Source organism: Cebus imitator, unplaced genomic scaffold (genome assembly GCF_001604975.1).
Source record: "Cebus imitator isolate Cc_AM_T3 unplaced genomic scaffold, Cebus_imitator-1.0 Scaffold83, whole genome shotgun sequence".
Classification (NCBI taxonomy): domain Eukaryota; kingdom Metazoa; phylum Chordata; class Mammalia; order Primates; family Cebidae; genus Cebus; species Cebus imitator.
The window spans coordinates 2,997,190-3,010,446 of record NW_016107398.1 but is presented as its reverse complement, the minus strand read 5'-3'; the positions used below and the strand labels follow the sequence as shown (position 1 = coordinate 3,010,446).

The 13,257-nt window shown below is 40.3% G+C and overlaps 1 protein-coding gene across 5 annotated transcripts in view; it reads right to left on the bottom strand.

Moving 5' to 3' along the window:
* Window positions 1-11,443: 11,443 nt before the first annotated feature.
* The window catches only part of HIF1A (hypoxia inducible factor 1 subunit alpha), a 55,931-nt gene continuing 54,117 nt past the window's right edge, over window positions 11,444-13,257 (bottom strand). For 3 of the 5 annotated variants that reach the window (XM_017533944.2, XM_017533942.1, XM_017533947.2), the window contains exon 15: window positions 11,444-12,765. In XM_017533944.2, the coding sequence (XP_017389433.1) occupies window positions 12,614-12,765 (152 nt within the window). In that variant the 3' untranslated portion in view covers window positions 11,444-12,613. The remainder of the gene's footprint in view (window positions 12,766-13,257) is intronic. The other 2 variants (XM_017533946.2, XM_017533945.2) reach the window with 2 other exon arrangements.

The window sequence follows — 13,257 nt, the reverse complement described above, 5'->3', positions numbered from 1 at the left end:
TTTTTTGAGACGGAGTTTTGCTCTTGTTACCCAGGCTGGAGTGCAGTGGCGCGATCTCGGCTCACCGCAACCTCCGCCTCCTGGGTTCAAGCGATTCTCCTGCCGCAGCCTCCCAGGTAGCTAGGACTACAGGTGTGTGCCACCATGCCCAGCTAATTTTTGTATTTTTAGTAGAGACAGGGTTTCACCATGTTGACCAGGATGGTCTCGATCTCTTGACCTCATGATCCACCAGCCTCAGCCTCCCAAAATGCTGGGATTACAGGCGTGAGCCACCACACCTGGCTGTTATGTAATTTCTCTTGCATCCTTTTTTCCTTTGTATGGATCAAATTTTCCTGTTTCTTTTCATATCTCATGCATCTTTTTTTTTTGTTAAAGATTTGATACTTTAGACAATTTATTGTATAATTCTGGATACTGATTGCTTCCAGTTCTCCTTTACCTTATTGATTCTGTTTACTTATTTGTTTACTGACTTGACTGGACTATTTTAGTGAACTCCATTTCCCCAGTTCAATGTGAAGGTTCTGATACTGCTCCTCAAACACTGCAGCTTGACCTTCTTACAATGGTAACACTGGGATGATAGTGGCTTTACCAGTATTCTCTGTCTTTCCCCATCTGTCTGTTAAGCTGTCTACCTTTTAGTATCCACCCAGCTGTTGGACTCTACTAATTTGCTAGCTGATTGCTCTATTGTTTTTGTCAATGCCCTGGGGGAATAAATTACTCCATTGTCTAATCCAATTTCATGTAGGCTCCTTTGCAGAGGTAGTTCTTGAGTTCAATCTCGAGGTTTGCTCTGATCCCAGGAAGGCTCTTCTTAGCCATCTCTTCCCTAGCTTTCTCTGGTAAACAAGTGGTCTGCAGTTTAGCTTGTTGCTTTAGGCAGGTACCAGCCTCCTCTAAATTGCTTACAACCAAAATATCCATGTTTTCAAGAGCACATTTAGGTTTATCCAAATAAAGTAATTTCCTCTGGTAAGAGTTTCAGAAATTTCTTTTCTTATGGATGTTTCTCCCCCCTGAGCAAAACCTCTGAGCCACTGCTCCAGCCAGAGCTGGGGATAGGAACAGTCACCTCATCTCAGAGAACTTCTCACCTTCTCTCACCTTCTGCTTTATGAACAAGACTTTGCGAGGGAGAAGTAGTTTCCATTCATTATTCTCAGCTTGCCTGTCCCAGCATGGAACTCGCACCCTATGTATGAGCTTCGATAAGGGCAACTGGGATTCCAGTACTCTCAGTCTGCTGCACCTGGGATACAGCCACTGCCCTGTACATGCTATCTGAAAGGAGAAAAGGAATCCGCAGGCTTTCCATTCTCCAGGCCACATTCATCTGCAATTTAGCCTTTACAATCGAACATGACAGCAGATAGAAATGCTGGCAGCTTGTCCCTCCAGGGAGATACATGGTATGGTTTGGATGTTTGTTCCCTCCAAATCTCATGATAAAATGTGATTCCCAGTGTTGGAGGTAGGGCCTGGTGGGAGGTGATTGGATCATGGGGGTGGATCCCTCATAAATGGCTTAGCATCATCCCCTTGGCAGTGAGTTGTCATTCAGTTAGTTCACACAAGATCTGGTTGTTTAAAAGAGTCTGGGACCTTGTCTTTCTCTCTCTTGCTCCCTCTCTTGCCATGAGATGTGCTGGCTCCCCCTTGACTTTCCGCCATAATTAGTAGCTCCTGAGGCCTCATCAGAAGCCAAGCAGACGCTGACGCCATGCTTCCCATACAGGCTACAGAACCATGAGCCAATTAAACCTCTTTTCTTTATACATTGCCGAGCCTCAGGTACTTCTTTATAGCAACACACAAGCGGACTAAGACAGAAAATTGGTACCAGGCTTCAGGCATTGCTATAAAGATGTGGAAGTGGCTTTTGGAAGCCAAAACGTATCTAGAACAAATCTCAATCAATTTAGAAAGTTCATTTTGCCAAGGTTAAGGATGCACCTGTGACACAACCTCAGGAGGTCCTGAAGACATGTGCTTGAGGTGGTCGGGGTACAGCTTGCTTTTGTACATTTTTAGGGAGACATGAGATATTAATCAATATGTGTAAGATGTACATTGGTTTGGTCCAATTAGGCAGGATGGTTTGAAAGAGCTGGGCTTCCAGGTCGGAAGTAGATAAGAGACAAAAGATTGCATTTTTTTAAGTCCTTGATCATCCATCCACTGGATACATAATTTAGTCTGGCTTAGTCAATCTGCATTTTACATAAACAAGGCAGAGGAAGCAATTAGATATGCATTTGTCCCAGGTGAGCCTCAGAGGGATGACTGAGTTCTGTCTGTCCTTTGTCCACAAAGAATTTACTTGTAGGCAAGTGGTGAGGGAGATATGTAGCTTTTTATCTTTGTAGCTATCTTACTTAGGAATAAAAGCTTTTTATCTCTGTAGCTATCTTATTTAGGAATATTTAGGAATAAAACTTCCTGTTTTATTCCTAAATAAGACATTGTTCCCAGCTTGACTTTTCCCTTGTTTAGGGATTTTGTGGTTCCGAGCTTTGTTTTCCTTTCATAGAACTGAGTAATGGGCAGAGGCTGGAGGAGTTTGAAGGGCTCAGAAGAAGACAGGACGATGAGGGAAAGTTTGCAGTTTCTTAAAGACTGGTTAAATGGTTGTGACCAAAACGCTCCTAGTCCTCTACTGGGATCTGGGGGAAGAAGGAGCCCCATCTTCTTGGCCACACCCACCTGAGTGGAACTTTCCTCAAGGTGGGCAGGATGGTAGAAGCAGCAAGTCATGGCTCTGACATGTCACTACCGCTGACAGACTACGGTTGTCCTTACCAAGATGTAGTAGATTTTCTTGAATAAACATTTCTTCATTTGCTGTATAACTTTTGGGCAGTTTCAGGAAACCTGAAATGGTTGTTTTTAAAGTGCTTCACCAGTTATAGTTGTTTCATATGGAGGCCACGGAGTTTTTATGCTGCCATTCTGCTAGGTATGCATTTAAAGGCCTATCTTCACGTTGCTCATCATTTAGTACAGAACAATTCACTTCAAGTACATAAGTACAATTTTAATGTGATTAATACTATTAAAGAGTTAAACACCATATAAAATGGGAACACTGAGGAGAATCTCCTAATCCAGTCCCTGAGAGGACAGGCTTTCTTTTTTTTTTTTGAGACAGAGTTTCGCTCGTTGCCCAGGTTGGAGTGCAATGGCGCAATCTCGGCTCACTGAAACCTCTGCCTCCTGGGTTCAAGCAATTCTCCTGCCTCAGCCTCCTGAGTAGCTGGGATTACAGGCGTGTGCCACCATGCCCAGCTAATGTTTTGTATTTTTAGTAGAGACGGGGTTTCACCATGTTGACCAGATGGTCTCGATCTCTTGACCTCGTGATCCACCCGCCTCAGCCTCCTAAAGTGCTGGGATTACAGGCGTGAGCCACATCACCCGGCTGAGGACAGGCTTTCTAAAGTAGAAATGAGTTGTGAAAAATGTGGGAAATTAAGGAGATGAAGATGAGATAAGAAGGGTGTTGCAGACACAGAGAAAGAGCAAGTACAAGGGCACAAAGATGTTAGAAGGCATGCTAGAAGATTACATCACTGGGACCCAGGATGAAGAGAAAGAAGTTGGTAGAATTTGGAAAAATAGGCAGGAGATCCCAAGGCCTGGAATGCCTTGAGTTGGAAGATTTTTCTCCCTGGATTTCTCAGTGCTCCTGAACAGTCTGAGTAAAGGATAACTAGATATTAATCTTAAAGACAGAAAATTCTGAAGAGATTTAGAGACTTCTCTCACTTGGAGCCATTTATTTACATTCCAAGGTGGTAAAGGAAAGTTAAAGACCTGCCCTTTCTCTCTCTTTCCAGAGAAAATGTGATCATATCCCATAGCAATGTTCTATAGAAGAGGATGGGCAGATATCTCAGCTGCTAGATATAAGCTCCAACTCTCATAATTTGGCGGTTCCTCTCCTGTAGTGCAAACTCTACTTGTACATACAGGCGAATATATGGTCCTTGTTGTATAGCCCATGAGGAATTAAGAAGTGAGGTTCTGGCGTTAATATGCTGTGTGAGTAATAAATGACCTGTTCTCTGGTGTTTCTGTCACCAGCACTGAAACACCAGAGAATATATCATATATATAACATTTATATATAAATTATTTATATTTTATAAATATAAATCATATGACATAAATATTTGTATTTATAAATCTCAACTCCTTACAGTTTTGGTCATAATGCCAAATATATAAGCATTTGAACTTTAATCTGAAGACAATCAATAGCTACTAAATTTTTTTTTTTTTTTGAGACAAGGTATTACTCTGTGGCCAAGGCTGGAGTGCAGTGGCATGATCTTGGCAACCTCCACCTCCTGGGTTCAAGTGCTTCTTGTGCCTCAGCCTCCTGAGTAGCTGAGACTACAGGAATGCACCACGCCTGGCTAATTTTTGTATTTTTTTGTAGAGACAGGGTTTTACCTCCATTTCCCCTCATAAGTCCCCCATCCCTGCCATAATACACTGTTGCCAATCTAATTTTTCTAAAGCAAAACTATGCTTATGTTATTTCTATATTTAAAATGTTCTCAATGGGAACAGTACAATGAATGTAAAACAATAGTTGTCCTTGGAGGTGGAGTGCCAGAGAACTTCACTTCTTACATAATTCATTCCTGTATCTTTATAATATTTTCCAGGGAGTATGATTACTTCTGTTAACAGAAAAAAATGAATTTAAAATTATTTTAACTAATGGCCGGGCACAGTGGCTAACGCCTGTAATCCCAGTGTGGCCTCCCAAAGTGCTGGAGGTGTCTCACTCTGTCCCACCTCCAGCACTTTGGGAGGCCAAAGCAGGCAGATCACCAGAGGCCATGAGTTTGAGGCCAGCCTGGCCAACATAGTGAAACCCCATCTCTACTAAAAATACAAAAATTAGCCAGACGTGGTGGTGCATGGCTACTCAGTGTAACTGGGTAACAGGAGCGGGGCTGCGGGGTTGTCCCAACGACGCTCAGTGTTCCCTGATCGGGTGGGTTTTCCCAGGTCCTTGGGCCTCACTCACCCAAGAATGGGGAGAAGGACCCTGGCAGCGTGGTGATATTGTTCAAGTAAATATCAGACCCAAAGAGCTTTGCAGAAAAGTGATTTATTAGGCAGAGAGAGAGAAAGAGAAATAGGGAGGGGGGGGAGAGAGAGAGAGAGAGAGAAAGAGCTCCCATATGGTCGTGAGAGGGGATCCAGAAATGGAGTCCACACAGCTAAAAAGAGAGAGACAGAGGGCTCCCACGCTGCCGTGGGAGGGGATCCCAGAGAAGGAAATCCGTATAGGTAAGGGAGTAGGGGGAATTTAACCTCGGAGTTACTCTTGCCCCATTCAAATTTTCATCCAGTGAGAGGAGCTTTTCCAAACTTCCTCTGGAGTGATTCATCTTTGACTCTGATGCTGGATTTGCTGCCTGGCTTGCAACAGAGTCCCTCATTTCAAGGCTTTTGGTGAGCTTTTTAAACGAAGGAAGCTCATCTGGGGTGTCTACACTTCCCATGTGCTGGAAAGTTAGACAAAGAACTCTATGCTCCCAGATGGGGAGGTGGATGGAGGTATTGTGCTGAGAAGTTCTTGCCTTTGAAACCACGCCCCTTCTGGACCCGGGAAGAGAAGTTAAAATAGTCCCTCATCAGGAGACTGAAGCAGGAGAATTGCTTGAACCCAGGAGACAGAGGCTTCAGTGAGCCAAGATCACATCACAGCACTGTAGCGTGGGTGACAGAGCGAGACTCTATCTCAAAAACCCCACAGACAACCCAAAAACCAAAAGATGGGTATGCTTCTGTTTGTGCATGTATTAGAGGTACAGCTGAAAAAAAGATCATCCATGAGTTGATCCTTGTTAAAGTTTGCACTGTGGGTGACACAGATGAAGCACTCATTCTCCTGGCTGCTGTAAGTGCAGGAGAAGATGGTCTTCAGCTGTTACACCTTTTTGGGGATTGTCTCAGGTGAAGAAACCTGACTTACTAAAGGTCATGTCTCCCGGGGGCAGCCCACATCAAGATACTGATCAGTGTAAGGGCATAAAGGCCTCTACACTCCCTGTAACTTGCGACAAGTCTCAAGGGCTATGCAGTTCCAGAGCTCCCCATGTGGCTGCTGAAGGCCTTTGTTGGGGCTGCACCTCTGCTGTTTCTCCCTCTGCCTACTGCTTTTTCTCTTCCACGTGTTGAAAAGCTCTCCTCAATAAATCTCCATCTTAGACTCTACCTCTCAGAGAACACAAACTGCAAAGACACTTTGGCATCATTATGGTCTCTTTACTTTTGTACATGTTCAAGTTTCCATAATTATAATTGGAGGAAAGCAAAGGTCTGTGTCAGACTATATGTGGCAGATAAGAGAGTAGTGACAAGTGACCTCTAGGGTTCTGGTTTCAGACTGAATGGTGCCATGCATTGAGCAGGAAATGCAAGAGGAGAAGCCATTTGGAGGACAAATGAGGAGTTATTTTTTGACATGCCAAATTTGGGGTGCCCTGGGCTGGGGACAGATTATCAAGTTGGAGACAAACCTGAAAAGGAAAAGTAATGGTGGCTTAAAACATCTCAAAGGGCCAATAAAAATTCTATTTAGACTTCAACTGTATTTGCACAACTACAGTTTAATTTGTGAGTACCTCACGGAATGGGAATTAACTGCTCTCTTGATAGCAGGCATAATATACTAGAATATTTATATTACCTAGAGGTCTTAGAATAATATCTTGTACTTACTCAACACTATTCATTGATTGAAAGAATCTCCCTGGAAGAGCTAGAAAATGGTTCTGTTCTCCATTCGGTTCCTCTGATCATAATTCTTCTCTGGTCTCTGTCACACCTGAAATCCTCTCCCATCTTGGATCATGTGTGAGTTGTCTTTGCGCATGCAGAGTGGAAGGTTTTAGGACTGATCAAAGATGAGTCAGATGGGAACCATGCTCTGAAGAAATTAAGAGTTTAGTATGAGTGATTAAGGCACGCAAACATTATAAGGTTTAAAAAAAGAGAAAGAGGTTTTCTCGATAAAGAGGAAGTGATAAGGAAGTTCACAGGAGTGACAAATATTTGCAGTTGGAAAAACTATAAGAGGCAAAGGCTGAAGCAAAGTACCTCCCAGACTGTACCGGCTCCTTTCTAATTTTCTGTATTTGTAGCTCATTTTCTTTAGGTTTTTGCTCTAATATTCTACCAGCAGATTAGGGAGTCAGGCAGCAGTTTATAATGACTCCTTCCAGACTGTTCTGTACCCTTATGAAAGATTTTGTATGTAGAACCATTTTTAAAAATCCATTTCAAAGAGCAAATAATATTATCCAGTCATATTTAGAAAGGATCTCTACATAAAATAGTTTGTTAATGTTAATATTTCAAAGATCTTTAAAATTAGATTTGGCTTCACAGAATCCTAGTCTACTTATCTGGCTATACACGGCATTTCTCAACTTTGTAAAAGGTATATCCTCTGCGATTAATATTACAGCCTCACCAGCCTGCTCTCCTCTATGGAGAATCGTCCATCTATAATGATTATGCATCCGTAAGAGCAAAAGAATTATGGCACTCTCATTAAAGGGCACCTCCCTAATTAAACACAAACACACACACGTATGATGACTGAGGCTGCAGATCAGTTTTTACTAGTAAAAAGTATCTAAAACACCTCAACTGCTTTGTAAAAGTGTACCTTTGCTTTCTATAAAATTCTATTTGAAGAAACCACAATGAATTTTCCTGAAGGAAACAAATTAAAATAAAATGTAAAATGCAGTGAGCTGTGGATATGCAGAGGGGAAGTTATTTATTCTAAACAATACCTGGCTTTGTACTTTACATTATGCAATCTTAACATACCAATTATTACAGAGATTAAGGCTCCAAGCATTTTCCGTATTCCAACACTCACCTCCCTTCTGTCCAACAAGATTATCTTCTCCCAAAGGATCCTCAATAGTTGGCAAACAATATAATGAAAAAAGTAAAAAGGCCAACACCTCCCAACAAACCCCCCCAAATAAAAACAGCATCACATGGGGTAGCTTAAGTTTCGAGATCCTTAACTAGGCATATCTCAAAGTGCTTTATTTAAAATAAGCTAAGTCTTTGAGCGCCTTAAGAGGAATATGTTTAAATAGACATAGAAGTCCTGTATTTTTTGTTAGATTAGTAGATGTCTAATTTTAAAAAAAAAGTATTATATAGCTAACGACGGTCCAATCTGTTAGAATTCAAATTTTCCTATTCTACAAAGAAAAAGCTTCACACCGCAAAGGAGACAGCTCTACAGCAACATACCGAGTCCCATTCGCCCACGCCCATCTAAAAAACAGTCTGGGAAGCACTATGCTTCCCACTTTGACAAGTCCCAGAAGACAAAGCCCCAGAAGACAAAGCCCAGGGTTGACACCTCGCGCCGGGCCCCGCCCGTTCGCAGGCCCGGAAAGGCCAGTGCCTCCCGCATGCGCTCGCACACGTACGCGGAGCTGACAGCAGCCACCCCACTGCACACACGCAGCCACTTCGTGCGGCGGGATCCCGGCGGCCCGAGAGCCCGGGGCAGTGGCTGCGGTGCTGCGCCCCAGCACGTACCGGGGCGTGGCCTGCCGTGCGCCGGGCGGGGCTCGAGAAGTTTCTCGGGTTGGCTTGGGTTTCGCATCCTCATCATGTAGCGCCAGCTACCCCAGGAACGTAAGGGGTGCCAGGTCACTTCTGCATGCTTGGTATTTTCCCCGCGGGGCTCTGACCGCTGCTGTTCTCAGGCACCTGTCTTTCCTCTCCGTCCCAGAATGGAGCCAAGACAAGGGAATACAGAAAATTCAATAGTACACGGAGATCGGGTGTCTGGGCAGCGTCTTGGAAAAACTATCCATTACAGGTAAGAATAAAAATTATGTCCAACCCTATGTAAGGCGTGAACGCATCAAAGCTCCAGAAGGCGTTCATAGGAAGGTTTATGGTAAAGTGTAACTTTTATCCTACAGGGAGACTATTTTGTATCGAATTTCACAGATTTCACTAATTCTCTGTAAAATGATATGAGACGGCAGGCTCACCTCTATTTAAAGGAACGAAATACGAGCAAAGAAGGCTTAAAAAAAAAAGGTTTTACATTTTTTGTTGGTTCCAGCTAGCAACACGTTTGCAAAGGTTTAACCAAATCTTAATGTTGAAAAAAGGATTCTTTACTCTGCAACTTGTTTTAGGTATTGCTATTTGAAAATTTTGAGCTTTTAGATTAAGTTTCCACAAAGCGAGTATTTTTAAGTTCATCTTTTCTGTGTAGAGGTTTCTAGAAGGAAATCAAGATTTGGAATGGTAATCGTGAGGTTATAAAAACTTAATATCTGTAATGCCATTAAGTCAAAACAGCTCTGGGAAAACCATACCATACATTGATACAGTCTTTTATAGTTTGTGCTTTCCCATTCACTACCTCATTAATGTGAGTTAATGTCTCCGTAACTAGAGATCTCAATCTCTAGTTCAAATTCAGAACCCATTAAATAGCGCTGAGGACACTTTTATTCATTATTTGTTTATGCCTTGCCACTCCTCTTAGGACATTCCCTCAATGTGTTATGTGATCTCATTACTTTGAACTGACATGGAACCCTCAGTTAACAATGGAGAAAAGGTTATGTTCCACTGGATTGGCTAGCATTGCAGGGTGGTTAGCACCATGGGCTTTGGAGTCACTAACGGCCACCTCAAATGCTCTGAAACTTAGAGCACTTCTCCAAGGCTATATACTGTATAGATATACTCCTCACTATGTGGTACTGCTATGAATGAACTACATATAGCATTTAGAACCCAAATGAAGAATAATTCACCCAAGCTCTAAAAGTAATAGATGGCAGGCCAAAAATGTAAGCTAAGTCTCCTGATTCTAAAGTCAAACTGAACAAATTTGGTTTTTAATGATACTGCATTAAACAAATTGAAATGGCTTTGTTTACTTTCTCCTGTAACAGCTACATCTCTTTTCTACTCAGAACATACATTCCCATTTCCTGGGTTAGGAGTATAAAAAAAATACAGCTATTTCATAACATAAGGAGGGGGGAGGAATATTACGGAGAGAACTATTATAGAAGTATAGTTGCTAGGGTTGGGTTATAAACCTTGGACAAACCATTATGAAGAAATTTGTGATGGTGCATAAAATTGGGAAGGGCTACTTTTACTATTCCATAGCTTAAAGCATTCCAAGTAGCTTGTTTCCTGAGTGACTGAGCAGTAGGTTAGTACTTGCTTCCTTCCAGCTGTACTGTCCTTTAATGGCGGCTTTCCCTTCGCAATCAGTGCTTTCACAAGTCATTTTTCTGAACTCTCGGTCATTACATAATTTGCTTATTTACAAATAGTTTCCAACTGAAGCTATTAGCTATATAAGCATAATTTTTTGTTTTGTGACCTGTGAATATTAAGCAACTACTTTATTCTAAAATACCACTTCTAGTATAATACTATCTGTAACTAAATGTTGAAGCACTTTGGGTCACTGTATTTGTGGTTAAGTGTACCTGTCCCCCCCAAGTATTGTGAACTTTTGTTCCAAAATTTTCATGTAATTTTAATTTTAATCACTGTCTTCCATTTTAAGATAAAAACAGCCACCTAAGAGATCTGCTGCTCAGTTCCTTTTGTTCAGTATATATACCTCAGGGTACAAGACCTAAGGCTTTGGCACTTCCTACGCAATTTGTTCATAAAAATAATTTTCTGTACCTGTAGGTGCACGGATTCATAGTGATTTTTCAGTTTTCAAAAATATCTTTCTATACTGTCTGATTTTTTAAATGAGATTATGAGTGTAAAAGAAATACATCTATTTCATAAAAGAAAAATACAGGAGAAAAAGAATAAAGATACTTTGTTTTTAAATGCAGTATCATTAAAACAAGAACAAACCAAACTTGTTCCAAGTTTGACTTTTGAGTTAGGAAACTTAAGCTTACATTTTTGGTCTGCCATCTATTACTTTTAAAGCTTGGGCAAATTTTTCTTCATTTGAGGTCTAAATTTATTCATCTGTTAATGGGAATAGATTAGAAATCTTCAGAGAAACTCTAGCCTTTGTAACATTATGTGACTATAATGTTGAGACTTCGCTCATCCCATTCACATACTAAAAATACTAACATTTTGTGTTTTAACATTTTAATAGACTCAGAAATTTAAAAATGATGTTTCTTTTCTAACAACATACTCTTTACAATGGGATATTATGGTTGTTATTATTTAACATGACAGTTTGGGACTCAACATACATTAAGGTGATAGCAATAAGATAAATGTAGAAATAACCAGTACCATGTAATTTTCATAAAGTACTTAAATTGTTGGTAAACAATTTTATGAGTTGGAGGTCTTGAAGCAAATATTCTTAATACTGGAACATGAAAGCTGATCAAAGGGGCCTGGTCCACAGAAGATGTTTATTTGATGTAACAAAACAATACAGTTAGTGTTAGATCCAACCACAAAGAGCAAAAGGAATGAAAAATTTGTACAATGCACATAGAAAAAACAAGATATTTACGGTGACAACTATATATTCCTAAAATAATGCTTCTAAAATTACTCAATTATTGAAATCTACATGAAAAAAGAAGGATGTTAATAGCGACAAAGTGCATAAAATCAAACATTGTATTTTGAGCAAATTAACATACTAGGCAATTTTGCTAAGAATGCATGATTTTTTTTCTTGTTTACAGTCTGCTCAAAATATCTTTATACCAACAGGGTAGGCAGAACATTTAGGTTTAATATCAGTTACACAATATTAGCATAAACTTCCACAACTACATAGGGTATTTTCTTTTGAGCTGGCAAAGTGACTATAGAAACATCAGATGATTTCTCTGAATTGAGAATTTTACCCAAATAAATGCCATATACCTTCTAGATATATGCATATCTTTCTATATCATGTAAATGGCTTTACCCATTTAAATAATAAACCATACAGCATTTAAGAATCATTATTACATGATTAACAATGTCATGTTCCAGGTTTAACAATTTCATAGGCCCAAAAAAATTTCTTCTTAAAAACTAGTTTTATAAACACAGAATATATTCCATGAGTAACTGCTGGTATTTTTTAAGAAAATATATTGTGCAATTGTGGCTACCACTTACTGCTGGCAAAGCATTATTGTTTATGTAAAATGTGAAAAAAAAGATGTAAAAATTTTTTCACTGCCTATGATCATGATGAAAGGTTACTGCCTTCTTACAAAAATTATATTGGCATCTTATTAAAAATAATTCGAAAAAGGGATAAACTCCCTAGCCAAAAATAAATAAATAAAAAGGTGCATTTTTAAAAATGATGCTACTGCAATGCAATGGTTTAAATACCAAAAAACTGAGAAAATGAGCTGTCTGTGATCCAGCATTAAAGAACATACTAAAAAAGAGCATTAATGTAAATTAAGTAGAAAGGGAATCAAAATTGAACTAACCAAGTTTGTGCAGTATTGTAGCCAGGCTTCTAAAATTAGATGTAGAAAATATAAATAGACTGCTTTAGGTAATGAGCCACCAGTGTCCAAAAAAAGGAATGAAATTATGAAAAAGCTCAGTTAACTTGATCCAAAGCTCTGAGTAATTCTTCACCCTGCAGTAGGTTTCTGCTGCCTTGTATAGGAGCATTAACTTCACAATCATAACTGGTCAGCTGTGGTAATCCACTTTCATCCATTGATTGCCCCAGCAGTCTACATGCTAAATCTGAAAAACAAAGAGATACCTAAGTATACATTCATCTAGTCAATAAATATTTATTAAACACCCACAATGTGTTAGGTATCATAGAAAATAAACTTCTGGAAGGGTTTTTAGTCTACCTGGCAAAACCACAACTATGTAAAAAAGTAAGTACAATCAAGTGATACTAGTGCTGTGTCAGAAGTATTTACTGGATACAATAAAGGCACAAAGAAGTAACAATTTGGAAAAAGGCATAATTATGGCGGGCATGGGGCTCATAGGCCAAGGCAGGAGAATCACTTGAGGCCAGGAGTTTGAAACTATCCTGGGCAACATATTGAGACTCCATCTCTACAAAAAGCAGCCAGGCATGGTGAGGCATGCCTGTAGTGTAAGCTACTCAGGAGGCTGAGGCAGGATGATTGCTTGAGCGTAGGAGTTTGAGACTGCAGTGAGCTGTGATCGCGCCACTGCACTCCAGGCCTAGGCAACAGAGCGAGACCCTGTCTCAAA